General features: G+C 42.0%; 1 protein-coding gene across 1 annotated transcript; it reads left to right on the plus strand.

The window, feature by feature from the left end:
• The first annotated feature begins 245 nt into the window (after nt 1–245).
• On the plus strand, nt 246–8197 carry uckl1a (uridine-cytidine kinase 1-like 1a). The gene is made up of 15 exons (XM_030785195.1): nt 246–346; nt 1819–2003; nt 2109–2215; nt 2640–2810; nt 2956–3027; nt 3278–3467; nt 3824–3885; nt 4512–4528; nt 5163–5261; nt 5655–5748; nt 6275–6337; nt 6490–6612; nt 7069–7176; nt 7599–7755; nt 8115–8197. Exons 1-15 carry the CDS (start codon nt 246–248, stop codon nt 8195–8197), a joined length of 1632 nt encoding a protein of 543 aa, XP_030641055.1.
• The last annotated feature ends 5128 nt before the right edge of the window (nt 8198–13325 follow it).

Consider the following 13325-nt stretch of genomic DNA (forward strand, 5'->3'; position numbering starts at 1 on the left):
GATAGAGAGAGCATCAGAGAAACAAGGCAGCGTGATACTGTGTGTCGGAAGAGTGGGTGTCACCCGGTCGTCTTGTCTTTATTTCACTTGTTTATCGCTGTTCTGGAGTTTCACTGTCAGCCTCGTGCTTTTATGGTGCAGCTATGAGCCTCACTTTTGTAAAGCTCTAGTTGTGTGAGTCCATGGTAGCCAGCATTTAACTAGTCAGGACTGGTTTTTTTATGAGCTGGAGTTGGAAAGCAGAGATGGAGAACAGTCGGTTAGCACTCCCAAGTCTAGACGTGGCCACGCTACCCGGCTACACGGGTCCCAGAATATCAGCCTGCTGGACTCTTCGCGATAGTGGGTAAGTGATGGTTCCTTTGGGTCGGTTTGAGCTTGGATTAGATTTAATGCTCATTGCTCATTTTGGCATGGCTCTTGTCTTCTCATAATAAATTTAAAAGCTCTGTTACTGAACTTTGTTCAGTGTTAAGAATTTTGAAGTGCACAGAAGCTGAGAAGTGAACGCTCTTGCATTTTGGCCCCTGAACTGCAGAGTTGTGTGTTGTTGTCATTGATGGAATTATATTGCGGTAGCGATGTGGATATTGGTAAGATGAACCAAAACAGAGATGCGTGATGAGAATCAGAAAGAAGTAAGAAAAAGTACCAGCAGTTTTTTTGTTTTTGTTTTTTGAAGTTTCATGGTGCCTCTTTTCACAACTAACTTGCATTCATGACATTACTCAGTGTGTCCACATGATGTATTTCCCATCCTGTTTAAGAAACCAAATCCATGTTTAGGCTGCTTTATATAGTACGTTTTATCTTGTTTTAAGTATCTTTCATGTATTGTTTTTTTCATACTTTTGTTTTTACATTGTGACTGTATGGGTAATTACAACACAACATTTCTTAACTCATTTCCCGTGTGCATCTACACAAACATTTTGCTGTACTAGTTTTATTGCCATCTAGATACACAGACATTAGTTAGAATAGTACACAGACAATTTCATTCCTTTTGTATGTAGTAACGTCCTAGTGCAATCTTTTCTCTATCGTCTGGATGTTGTGCACGGACATGTACTATGAGTGAACGTGAAATGAAGATTTGGGAATAAATACGAAAGTGGAAGCAGCTAAGAGGTTCTAGGGCTGCTCTAGTTCTGGAATAGGTATCATCTATGTTTAACACATGAGCAGGTCTGTAGGTATTTCCCATAACTGATGTTAAAGCTAAGCTGATTTTTAAGCCTCGTTCAACAGTTGTAGGGTCGGACAGCAAGATTCTGACAATGGATTAGCGGGATCACGGATTTTCACTCATTACTTGTAGAGACGATGATTCAACACCCAGTACGGCCTGTACTGGTCTGTATTTACACCTCAAAAAAAGAGAGATCAGGAAAAGATCTGAAATCGAGACAGTAGTGCACTCCATTTCTAGTTGCAGGACGTTTTCTTTGTGAAAATAACATAAGTCAGAAAATGTGTTATACCACCCTATCAATTTTGATACTGCTGTTTTACACAAGTTCCTCCACAAATCATTGGGTCACCTGTATAGTTTTATTTTAAGTCATTTTAATTCTAACAGTAATTGCATTAGGTCAAATCCCGCACTGATGTATAATAGTGTAAATAAATCTATTTGAACACTGTTACATTTGATGTAGTAATTTAGAGATGTTATATGGTTCAGTAATTAAATAGTTCTCTAGCATAAATGTTATTGGTGTGAATCACTATACTGATGATTCATACTAACACTGTCCGCCACCAGCTGAATAGTTTCATAAATATTTGTCCTCTGTCTGATTCTATCCGTGACAGCGGGAACAGTGAAGACTCGTTAGACCGGCTCCTTCCCCCTGTGAACGCTCCTCGTAGGAAAAGCACGACTCTGGGTAAAACAGAGCCGTCCTTGCTCCGCACGGGCACGCGCACCATCTACACGGCTGGCAGACCGCCCTGGTATGATGAACACGGAGCGCAATCCAAGGAAGCTTTTGTTATTGGTACGAAAAGTGTCTCTCTGGGTTTTGAAAGTGATGTGTAATGTTTTAGTCCATTCACTGAGCCTTTTAAGGTCTAAGCGTTCGTGTGCTCTGTTTGTCACGTAGGGTTGTGTGGTGGTAGTGCCTCAGGAAAAACAACAGTGGCCAATAAGATCATTGAGGCCCTTAATGTACCGTGGGTAGTTCTTTTGTCCATGGACTCCTTTTACAAGGTGAGGTGTGGCTGTTCTTGTGTGTGTGTGTGTGTGTGTGTGTGTGTGCGCGTGCGTGCGTGCGTGTGTGTTTGTGGGTGTGTGTGTGTGTGTTTGTGGTTGTGTGTGCATGAGGGGCATCTGTGTTTGTGGTTGTGTGTACATGAGTGCAACTGTGTTTTTGTGGTGTGCATGCGTGCGTGCGCGCGCGTGTGTGTATACGTCCACTCTAGAATGAATCCTCCCTCCATTACAACACTTCCTCACTCTTCATAGAGTTAATCCCTTAAGTCAAGAGTGCCTGAAAAAAGGTCTGTGTAATCCTCTGTCTTCCATCCTGTCTGTTTATAGAACAAACCCTTCTCCCAAACACCGTGGAGCATGCTCAAGGTTTTATATCTGAGTATGCCTGAGAACCTTTAACAGTCTGTCTTTAATAATACAGGTGCTGTCTCCAGAGGAGCAAGTCTTGGCTGCTAATAATGACTATAATTTTGACCATCCTGGGGCCTTTGACATTGAACTGCTTGTTACCACTCTAAGGAAACTCAAGCAGGGCAAGAGCGTAAAAATCCCCGTGTACGACTTCACGACACATGGCCGGCAGAAGGACTGGGTGGGTGATGGAAAAAATGCACTTTGGTTTCATTTTGGTCTACATGAAATGTTGCAGCAAGTATATTCCCTAAGAAAGAAAGAAAGAAAGAAAGAAGGAAAGAAACGGTCGTGTACTAATTAGTGTCTCTGAACATCATCTTCAGAAAACGGTCTACGGTGCCAGTGTCATCATCTTTGAAGGAATCATGTCTTTTGCAGACAAAGAACTTCTGGAAGTAAGACACCCTTTTAAATGAATTTTTCATGGATTCATCTCTTTAATCTTGAGAGAGACGGGTTTTTTTTTTCTCAATCTGGGATGAAAGATAATACACAAGGGGCGGAGAGAGAGAGTAGGAGAAAATAATGAATGATGAAAAAGGTAGACAGTTATTAGAAGAGAGGGTTAGTGGCTTATTTCTCATGTGTGGTCTTAACTTTCTATCAGTTTAGTACCTTGACCCATCTGTGTTCTGCTGACTTCAGCTTCTAGACATGAAGATTTTCGTAGACACAGACTCTGACATCCGTCTGGTACGGAGGCTACGGAGGGACATTACGGAGCGTGGCCGGGATATCGAGGGTGTCATCAAGCAGTACAACAAGTTTGTGAAGCCCGCCTTTGAGCAGTACATTGAGCCGACCATGCGATTGGCTGATATTGTGGTGCCACGCGGTGAGTGTCGGATCAAATGACCATTGTATATGGACGCTGTAGTTTAGTGTGTTCTGTGCTTTTGCCGTTTGTGTTGGTCATTTAGATGCTGTGCTGAGTCAAATGTTTCCTGCTAACACATTTTCCATAAACTCAACCTGAGGATTTTCCCTGCTTTTGTCTCTCTCCCTCTCTCTCTCTCTCTCCCTCCCTCCCTCTCTCTCTCTCTCTCTCTCTCTCTTTCTTTTTTCTTTTTCTTTTTCTCACCCTCTCCCTCTCTCTCTCTGTCTGTATCTCTCTCCCTCTCACACCCTCTCCCCCTCCCTCTTCCTGCCCCTCTCTCTCTCTCTCTTCCTCCCTCGCACACAACCTCTTAGGTGGGGGTAACATGGTGGCCATTGACCTTATTGTGCAGCACGTTCACAGTCAACTGGAAGAGGTGAGTGTTTGAGCGCGATGGGGAAACTACCTCCATGGTTTACACCCCTTTCCCATTCATGCCCACTGAGAAACAGAGCTTCCGTTCAATGACACACTGAAATAGCGCACCCTGGTGGCGAGGAGACGAGGGGCATGCCTGGAGGCGTCCGCGTCTCTCACGTTAGCTGATCTCTGAGATGTAAATCTGCCCCCCGTGTCATTTAAATGACTCCCCACGGTGAACCAAGCAGATAGTGTCACTCGTTCCTGTTCGAGAGGCATTTTGAACATGCAGAGAATTCATATTTATGACTCGGGTTGAGATGAACTCTCATCTCCTGCATGCTTTATGAGCGAATTAACTACATACTGAGCGAATCCTCAGACAGTGGTTTTTGTGTTGTTGTTTTTTTTTGTTGTTTTTTTTTTGTTTGTTTTGTTTTGTTTTTTTTGTCTGAGTGGTTCTGGAAAGCAAATATCATGAGTCAGTCGTTCAGTTTGAACAGTTGGAGATTTGAAAGCTCATTATGACAGTAATCCTCATTATCCCACGCCGTTTACTGCTTACTCTCTCTTATTCATTTTCTTTTTCTCCCCCTTTTTCTCTCCATCCTCCCTCTCTCTCTCTCTCTCTCTCTCTCACAGCGTGAACTCAGTGTCAGGTAGAGTGTTCCTCTCACTCTCTCACTCTCATTTCCATCTCCTGTCTTTCCAGTACACGATTCTCTCATGTCTCTCTAATATTTCATCTCCAGAGCTGTCAAAGTAGAGTAGAATCCTAGACCCGGAGGGGTAGTTGTGACCCATCTGTGACCCGTCTGTCAAGACACCAGGTTTTTTTTTTTTTTTCATTCTCCCCCCTTTATCTGTAACCCAGGCCCGTCACAGCTCAGAGTAGACACGACACTGTTTAGTGTTGCATTATTTAATAATGTAAGTGCAGTTGAGTTGGGAGCGAACTGGCTGACACTTCCATCTCCCCTGTGACTAGACTACAGAAGGCTCTAGAATACCCTGTTTGCGTTTGTTGTTACATGAAAGCAAACCGCTCCTGGTTTGTTCTTCGGTACAGTCGAGAATGTATTTCTTCTTTTATTTGAGATGCGGCGTATACAGTTTTTTGAATACGTTCGCCCTTTTTGCTGGGGTGTACGCTGCGAAAAGAAAATGCCGCCCCCCACCCTCCCCACCACCCCTTTCTCTCTCCTTCAATAATCACATTCTCTCCTACCACATCTATACGTATACACACACACACACACACACGTTCATTCATTCTTGTTCATGTTGTCCTAGGGCAGTCCTGGCTTCAGCTCAGCAAACTCAGCCCCTCCCTCAGACCCTCAGCGTGTTAGAGAGTACGCCCCAGGTCCGCGGTCTCCACACCATCATCAGGTCAGACACTGGTCCGCCTTCCTGACCACTCCCCACCTGTTCATAACCAGGCTTTAGCTCGTGTGGTTACACGCTGTCCCTCTGCTTATGTCTGACACGGTAACCAGAAGCTTCTTAACCGCTGTGTTTTGGTTACTTTCTTCCGTCCATTACCGAGCCATAGAGGCATAGGCAGTGTGGGTTAGTGTACTGTAACTGTAATTTAACAGCAGATGCTGCTACAGGCCTGTCCGTGGGTAGTAAGCAATGTCATCGGGTCACGTGGGGTCGTTTACGGTCAGCAGAGCACAGGAGCAAATCGTCAGAATGGAGTCAGTGTGGCTGGGGCCTGTGGAAAGAGCAGTCAGTCAGGACTGTTGACTCTTATTCAAAATCCCTCACCTTCTTTTCCAGAAACAAAGACACCAGTCGGGACGAGTTTATCTTCTACTCCAAGAGGCTGATGCGTCTGCTTATCGAACACGCTCTGTCCTTCCTGCCCTCCCAGGTCTGTGTGTCTGTCTGTGTTTGTCTGTTAGACATTGACTGTGTAAAATGTATGTTTGAATGCAACAGCGTGCGTGTGTGCATGTGAGAGAGACAGAGACAGAGAAACAGAGAGACGGTGTGTATGTACAATGCTTGTGTTTGTGTGTGTGTGTGTGTTTGTGTGTGTCTGTGAGAAGTTCAGTGTGAGAAATTCTCATTTGAGAGTCTGTGGATGTGTGTGGGTAGAGAAGTCTGGTACACAGCGGAGAGTTTTTTTTTTTAAATTTTTTTTGAAGGTGCATCTCCCAAAATGCCGCCTACTCTTTATGTTCAATGTCCCCCAGCCAAAACCGCCATTATTCTCCACATCAAAGCTACCTCCACAGCACATAATCCTAATTATAGCCTCACATTTCACCATTCTAATCCCATCTGTTCTGCTGACCTGGATTCCTTAGTTATGGATGATACTAATTAGTTTGGTTTAGAATGCTTAGTCATGTGCTTTGCTTTGACGATGTGATGGTGTCTCCATGCCTAAACAGAAGTGTACTGTACAGACGCCCCAGGGCCACGAATATGAGGGCCAGCGTTACCACGGTAAAGGGGTAAGTGAGTGGGGTTTTTTTTTTTTATTTGCATGTAGGTGCGTGGATCTGTCAGTCATTGCGTGCATAGCTGTGATTGTTTGCGTGTCAGCTCTGCGTGGTTTCCGACCGTGATGTCGTTTGATGATTTTGGGTTAAATCGTGATCCGCAGATGACAGGGGTATCGATTCTACGGGCTGGAGAGACTATGGAGCCTGCACTTAGAGCTGTATGTAAGGACGTCCGCATCGGGAAAATCCTCATCCAGACAAATCTAGACTCCGGAGAACCAGAGGTAGGATCGGATTCCTCGTACCAGTAACCAGTTTGAAGTTAGAGCTATAGCCAAAGCTGTGTTTAGGTCCAGTAAATTGCACATATTTGTGAAGATATGATGTTTGTTTGATGTTTCCAGATAAAAAAAAAACAAAACATGAATATGACACTGCTAACGAGATTAATTTGTTAGACGAGAGAATTACTGCCATCAGGTGTTTTTTGGGGTTTTTTTTTTTTTTTTGTTTTCTTTTTTGTTTTTTTGGTGTTCTCCTTCTCTTTCTCTCACATCCGTTCTCTATCCCCATTGTCTGATGGCTCTTCGACTTTGGTCTCCATGGTTACGGGGGCCTCCGACTTCTTGGTTGTCTCCTCGGTGGCCTCTTCCTCACTGTGTCTCCTTGGTAACAGCATTTCCCACCTTTCCCTCTTTTCTCTCTCACACTCTCTCTCTCTCTCTCTTTTCTCTGCCCAGCTGCACTACCTGCGCCTGCCCAAAGACATTAGTGAGGATCATGTGATTTTGATGGACAGCACCGTTTCCACGGGAGCCGCCGCCATGATGGCAGTGCGAGTTCTGCTGGTGCGTGGTTATGTTCTATGGTGCTGTCACTTCATGCCATTGATTCGAACAGTGACTGAAATCTTTTGCCCTAAGGTTCATAGTACTGACAGTTCCACCTCTCAATAAAATACCAAACACAGAGACACATTTCCCTACATACAGATGATTATGTTTACGTATCATTCTTCGGGACAGAGGCTAAATGAACTACTTTCAAGTTTGTATGCTTTGTTAAGTTTATCCTGGCACTGTTTACACCGCTTAGACTGCTGGGTTTCTCTCTGCCTGTGTATCAATACTGACCCTTTTTATTGACTTGTTTTATTGAATTGTTTGGAGCTGCCTGCATTGTCCTCTGTTTTTCTCACTGTCCGTCACGATGCCGTTCGTCCTCATCCGACCGCGCTAAACCGTTGTGTTTTGTTTTTTTTCTCCTCCAGGACCACGACGTTCAAGAAGACAAGATCCTGCTGGTGTCTCTGCTGATGGCCGAACTGGGGGTCCACTCCGTGGCCTACGCTTTCCCCAAAGTCAAAATCATCACCACCGCCGTGGACAAGAGCGTGGACGACTTCCTGCAGGTCGTGCCGGGGATAGGTAAAGTTCCCCCTCTCTCGAAAAAAAAAAGTCCCTTTTCCTTCCCTCCCGACACTGCCAGTTTTGTATTTCCGACTCTCCCCAGGGTGTTGTTCTCTCTGTACTGATATATCAGCTTGTTCTTCACTAATGAAACCACCGAGCGCGATTCTGTACCCACTCACTTTAGTTTATTTGACTCAAGGGTGCAATATACTCTTGTATCTTCACACGAAATCCTATTATCAGATCACTGTATTGTTTTTAAGTGATTCGGTTTGCCCCTGTTATGCCGACTGGAAATTGTTCCGAGCTGTGTTTTTCATTTCGGTTCAAATAGACCGAGCCTAAACACGGAGGTGTGTTCACTGTGACTTTAGGGGACTTCGGCGATCGTTACTTCGGGACGGACGGGACCTCGGCGTGGAGCGATGAAGAGGGGCAGGGACGGCCCGGTCACTGACTCGGTTCACGCCCTCGGTGGAAGATTGCCCGTTAAGCGCGTGTATTCCTTAAGCCTCAGGACTTTTATGGCACAAAACTAATCACCTTTTTTGCACAACGTGGTCAGATTTCGGTAAAGCTTTTTCAGTTTGTCCTTGAAAATGAATGATTTTTGCAGGCAAGAAATTGTTTATGTATATTTTTGTATAAGTAGACGACCTTTGATTTTATGCTGTGAATTGATAATATGCATTCTCAGAGACTTATACCAATTAACTATACATATTTTAACAGGATCATTCATCAGTTTGTATACTAGACTGGTATGTGATGGATGACTGCAACCATGTAGTCATTTGTTGATTCCCAGTTTGAAGACTGTGAAACAGAAATTCTCAGGTCTGTGTTAGTATTAAAAATCTTAATTTGGACCATCTTGTTCTGTTTGTACGGTGTGCAGTGTCTTAACAACAGTACATACACACACCCCCACACATACATACGTGGACAAAACCCCTGTATTACAGCACAGTTTAGCACCAGTGCTCAGATACACACTGCCTCACACACTAACATGGCAAAGACAAAGCATCCGAATACAAACTCGAAACCCGAAGGCAACAGCACAGCGTCGGACATTTTTCAAGGTGTGTTTACACGCTTGGGTTAAGCTGACAAACCTTGTTTACAGAGGAGGACAAGCACTGGCCGGAAAGCACTTAAGTGATCGATAAAGACTTTTGGGCAACAGTTTGGAATCCCCATTACTGTCAGTGTGTGAGGCACCTCGCCACCAGGGGGCAGCAAAGCATTCTTTCAGTTAGAATGAGTCATCTGACTTCCTTGAGAAACACACAGTTTGACCCATAGCACTGAAGGTAAACAAAGCAAACACATACACGCATGTTTGACGGCCGCTCGTTCCAAATGCTCGTAGCCACATGTAAAAGAAGGTTCTTGTGAAAGAAAAATACAAAATCAAAGGCTTTTTAAGCATAAAGCAGCGCTCAGTTTGAGAGGTTTTAGTGATTCCCCCAGCTTCTCGGGGGCGGTGAACCATGTCATGTGTGACCAAACTAAACATCAGAACAATTGAATTATTCTCAGGATAACAGGCAAGGTTAACAGTGTCTCTGGGAAGTTAGAGTGATCCTCCACAGTATCTGCTTGTGTTTATAAGACAAGGAGTGCACACAGTAATTCTGCTCAATTACCTTGAACGCGTGGAGACTGAATAAACATTTGAATAATGGACAGCATTGAACAAAAGAACTTTGAACCAAAGTGAACTCTTAAAAGCAAGAGAGAGAGTGATGAGATATGTAGAGTGGAGAATTCAGGAGAAGAGGAGAGCAGTGGGAAACTTATTCAGCTCCGGTGGAAGCAAGTCCTTGCTGGTCGGAACCGTTACTATGAAAATCCTACGCACTGCAGGTCCTGAAAAGTCAGTGCAAAGTAGTCTACAAAAACACCACCACCCAAGGACCACTTATCACATTATTTTAACAGCAACTTGTGGAACTGTTTAGTATGTAAGGTGTTCCAGTTTAAGGTGGCCCTCTCTCAACAAGTCTGGAATTTCTCAGTTTTGTTCATGTTTTTGTAATACCGAAGGTTATGTTGTTTTATAGACTGAAAAAAATGTTTGAAGATATTCTTTTGTGAGCAGATCACAAAAGAACAGTTATAAAGCTTTAGCTTCCAGATCTTAGTGTTTCTGACTAGCAAGCATTTACTAAAAAGGAAAAAAAAAAAAAAAAAAACAAGGAAAAAAAAAAAAATCCTCCATAAATGATGTTATGTTGTAATGCTACAAGCAAACCACAGTGTTGCATAAATGTTTTAGCGGAGTTGTCTCTCTCAGGCTTCCCTTGGCCTCTCTGATGATCCTCACCCAACTGACATCTTGGTTACTGGAGCCATCATGCATGTTGGATTTTCCCAGACAACAAAACGGGTCTGCTGCCCATGTGACTGCAGCCTCAAGGTTAACCTGTTACTATGGAGACAAGCCGACCAATAAAAAATCAGCAGACGGTTGCTATGTTGACTGGATGCTTTTTGTTTTAAGGATGACCTAATTTTTTTTTTTTTTTTTAAACAAGTCACAGGCCCCTCTCTTACAAATGCATATACTCCTCTCTTTCACTCAACACAATGGAAATACAGGAATATGGCGCAAATAGAAAAGACATTTGCATGGCTTCTCTGAGATTTTTCTTATACTTTAAAAGGATAACTATGTAATTTACTCCCAGCATATAAGAAACTGTAAACATCTTTTTGTTTTTTTCCATACAGCTATAATGAAGCTGTTGTCATGGGAACGGGGGTGTAGTAGTGGTGAGATGTGACATCAATGAGAAATAAGTGTTTAAAAAAAAACAAACAAAAAAAACAAAACAATGATTAACTCCTATATTGAAATGAACAAAGAAACAGTTTGGGATATCGCTTTTGTTCAATACACATTGAAGAGTAATTCACTCTAATCTGAAATTCATCATCGTTACACATTATCACTATTCAATATTTACAACACGTTCATGCATATCAAACACAGCATATCAATTTATGTTGAGGTTTTGTTTGATGATGCCGCAGACAAAAGTTTATTTTTGCCTTTGACAGGAGAAACATTTTATGATTTGCTGTTTTTGGGATGGGTTTTGGCATTGGCTTATTTAAGAGCAATCCATGGTTGCTATGGAATGTCTTTTGCGGTCAGCGTTTGTCTGCTGAGGCCAACGATGAAAAGACGGGTAAAGAAAAAGAAATCACAACTATACTCACTTAAATATAATCTGCTGACTTTTTTTTTTTTCTTTGAAGATGACATTTCAAAGATTAGAGGTTTGTGTAAATCCATCAAAAACTAGCAACTGGCATGGACTGAGGAAATCGTCTGTCTATGATAGTATGTGCAGATATTTACCGAGGGTACTCATAAGAATACATCTGAAATGGTTTTTAGGTGCTACTTTATTACAAAAGTATAAACTTGACCCGACATTTTTTTTTTTTTATGAATTGTCATTTTGATATAAAAACATTACAATCTTTTGCACATTAGCACTTAATTACACAGCTTGATTACACACCACCCTGTAGTCTGATTAGCAAACACACGACATTAGCTGCCACACTAAACTCAATTTGTCTTTAGAAATACACATTATAGCTGAAATGGCCAGGGATAGAAACCCAAACACATGAACAAAACTCACAGAGATACGGTTGAGCAAATTTGTCACCAGAAAAAAAAAAAAGAAAGAAAGAAAAAAAAAAAACATTCCAAAAGACAACCCAAAAATTAACATACTCTTCAAAAACACTGAGGAATTTTATCCTTCTCTTCTTTTTCCTCCTTCCTTTTACAACATATTTACAACAATGCATTGACACATATGACAGCCACATCTTGTGCCAAAATCAAATACTTCTGGTACTTCAGGCCAGGTAGTTTAGCACAGCTAAGTATAGTTTTACTCCGCCATGATATCAACAGACATGGTATTTCTTTTTTTTTCTGACTTTTTTTTTCTCTTTTTCGCTATTTTTGACAGAATATAACACTGTCCATCAGTAATTCAACAAAGTGAATACTACAAAGGGAACAGGGGCATATGAGCTCCACAGAACTGTTTGAACTGATATAGAACGCAATGAAAGCTAATTATGGCCACCAGTGTTAAAAGAACTCAGACTACAGATCCAGTCCAAAAGCAGTGGAGTTCATGCTGTCTCGTATCACCAGTGCATCCTTCCCTCCCATAATCCCTCTCTCCACCGAAGCAGCGGACCAAGGCTTCTCCAGGTTTGTTTTCCTACTGATCCTCTGCATTGTGACTGGCACGCTAGAGGAAATTCATCTACAGTTTGGTGCGAGCGACCCATTGACTTTTAGGTCTAAGCGTTCAGAGCTTAAATATTGAACAGAACCTGTCCTCCTGCAGTCCTTATCTTTAAAGAAGGTAAACAAGCCCTCAAGCAAAATATGACTCTGTGCTTTCATTGAGGAAGAGAAAAAGGCGACTTAAATTAAATAAACAACCAACAACAGCAAGAAATAAACCATTCTCATATACCACATTACAGTGTTTGTTTTTTAGTTTTCTTTTTTTTTCTTTTTTTTTTTTCCTTTGAACGCATGCATCTTTTTAACAGGCAAAGTGCATAACAGCATAGACGAAATAAAACAGTGACTGTTTTGTACTGAGTGGCAGTGATGGCTTGCTCACAGACATGGTTGAGTCAATAAACATTATGATTCAGCGTGAATGAGAGGGAAATTCCCATTTTTAATGGGTAGAGTGGGCCTTAATTGACAGATATGAACATGGAATAAGAGTTTGTTTCAATTGTAGGAAACCACAAATTGTGTGCAATTAAACTTTTTTTTTCTCCCTTTTTATTACGTTCCCTGAGCTTTTACTAGTTTCAACTTCATGATGATTCTTAAGTTACCACTGCGGATACTTATTTCTTAATTAATTATCACTTCACTCCATATCGTTTCACTTTTGAACCTCGCATAGGAGGGAACTGTCTTCAACAGATTAAGTGCTGAACAAAGCATGGAGTGTGGGGTTTTGTGCTTCATACCAAAATACTGCTGATTTGCTTTCTCTACGCTACAGTGCTAATCGTGTGCTATTTAGTAAAAGGGGATTCAACTTTTCTTCAATAAATCCAATATATTTTTGCTCCTTAGAGAAATTAATTTAAAAAAATAGGGACATATCTTTTTTCCTAAAGCTCTCCAGTTAATCTGGCCAAAGGGCATCTGTGAATGAATAAGACCACTGCACATGGCCAAACTTAAAGCACAGACCTACCATTAGCTCTTTAAGTCAAATTTCTGATTGATGCGTTTCACATTATTTTAACGGGGTTTATAATTTCAATAAATGTAAATATTCTTTAAAGCTACCGAGGCACCAAAAAATCTTTTCACTTTCTTGTAGCTCTATGAAGGACTGTGCTCATCCGTTCTACAGCACTGATGCTTTTCCACAATCAACCTCCTCGACATCGGTTGTGCTCAGTTTTATTTTTAATTTGCTTTGGAATTCTCTAGGCATCGAAAAAGAATCAAACCCGCAATTCCAGATACCACCCCAAACGAACGCGTTTGAAATGTGAAT

This window comes from Chanos chanos, chromosome 9 (assembly GCF_902362185.1).
Source record: "Chanos chanos chromosome 9, fChaCha1.1, whole genome shotgun sequence".
In the NCBI taxonomy this organism is placed as follows: domain Eukaryota; kingdom Metazoa; phylum Chordata; class Actinopteri; order Gonorynchiformes; family Chanidae; genus Chanos; species Chanos chanos.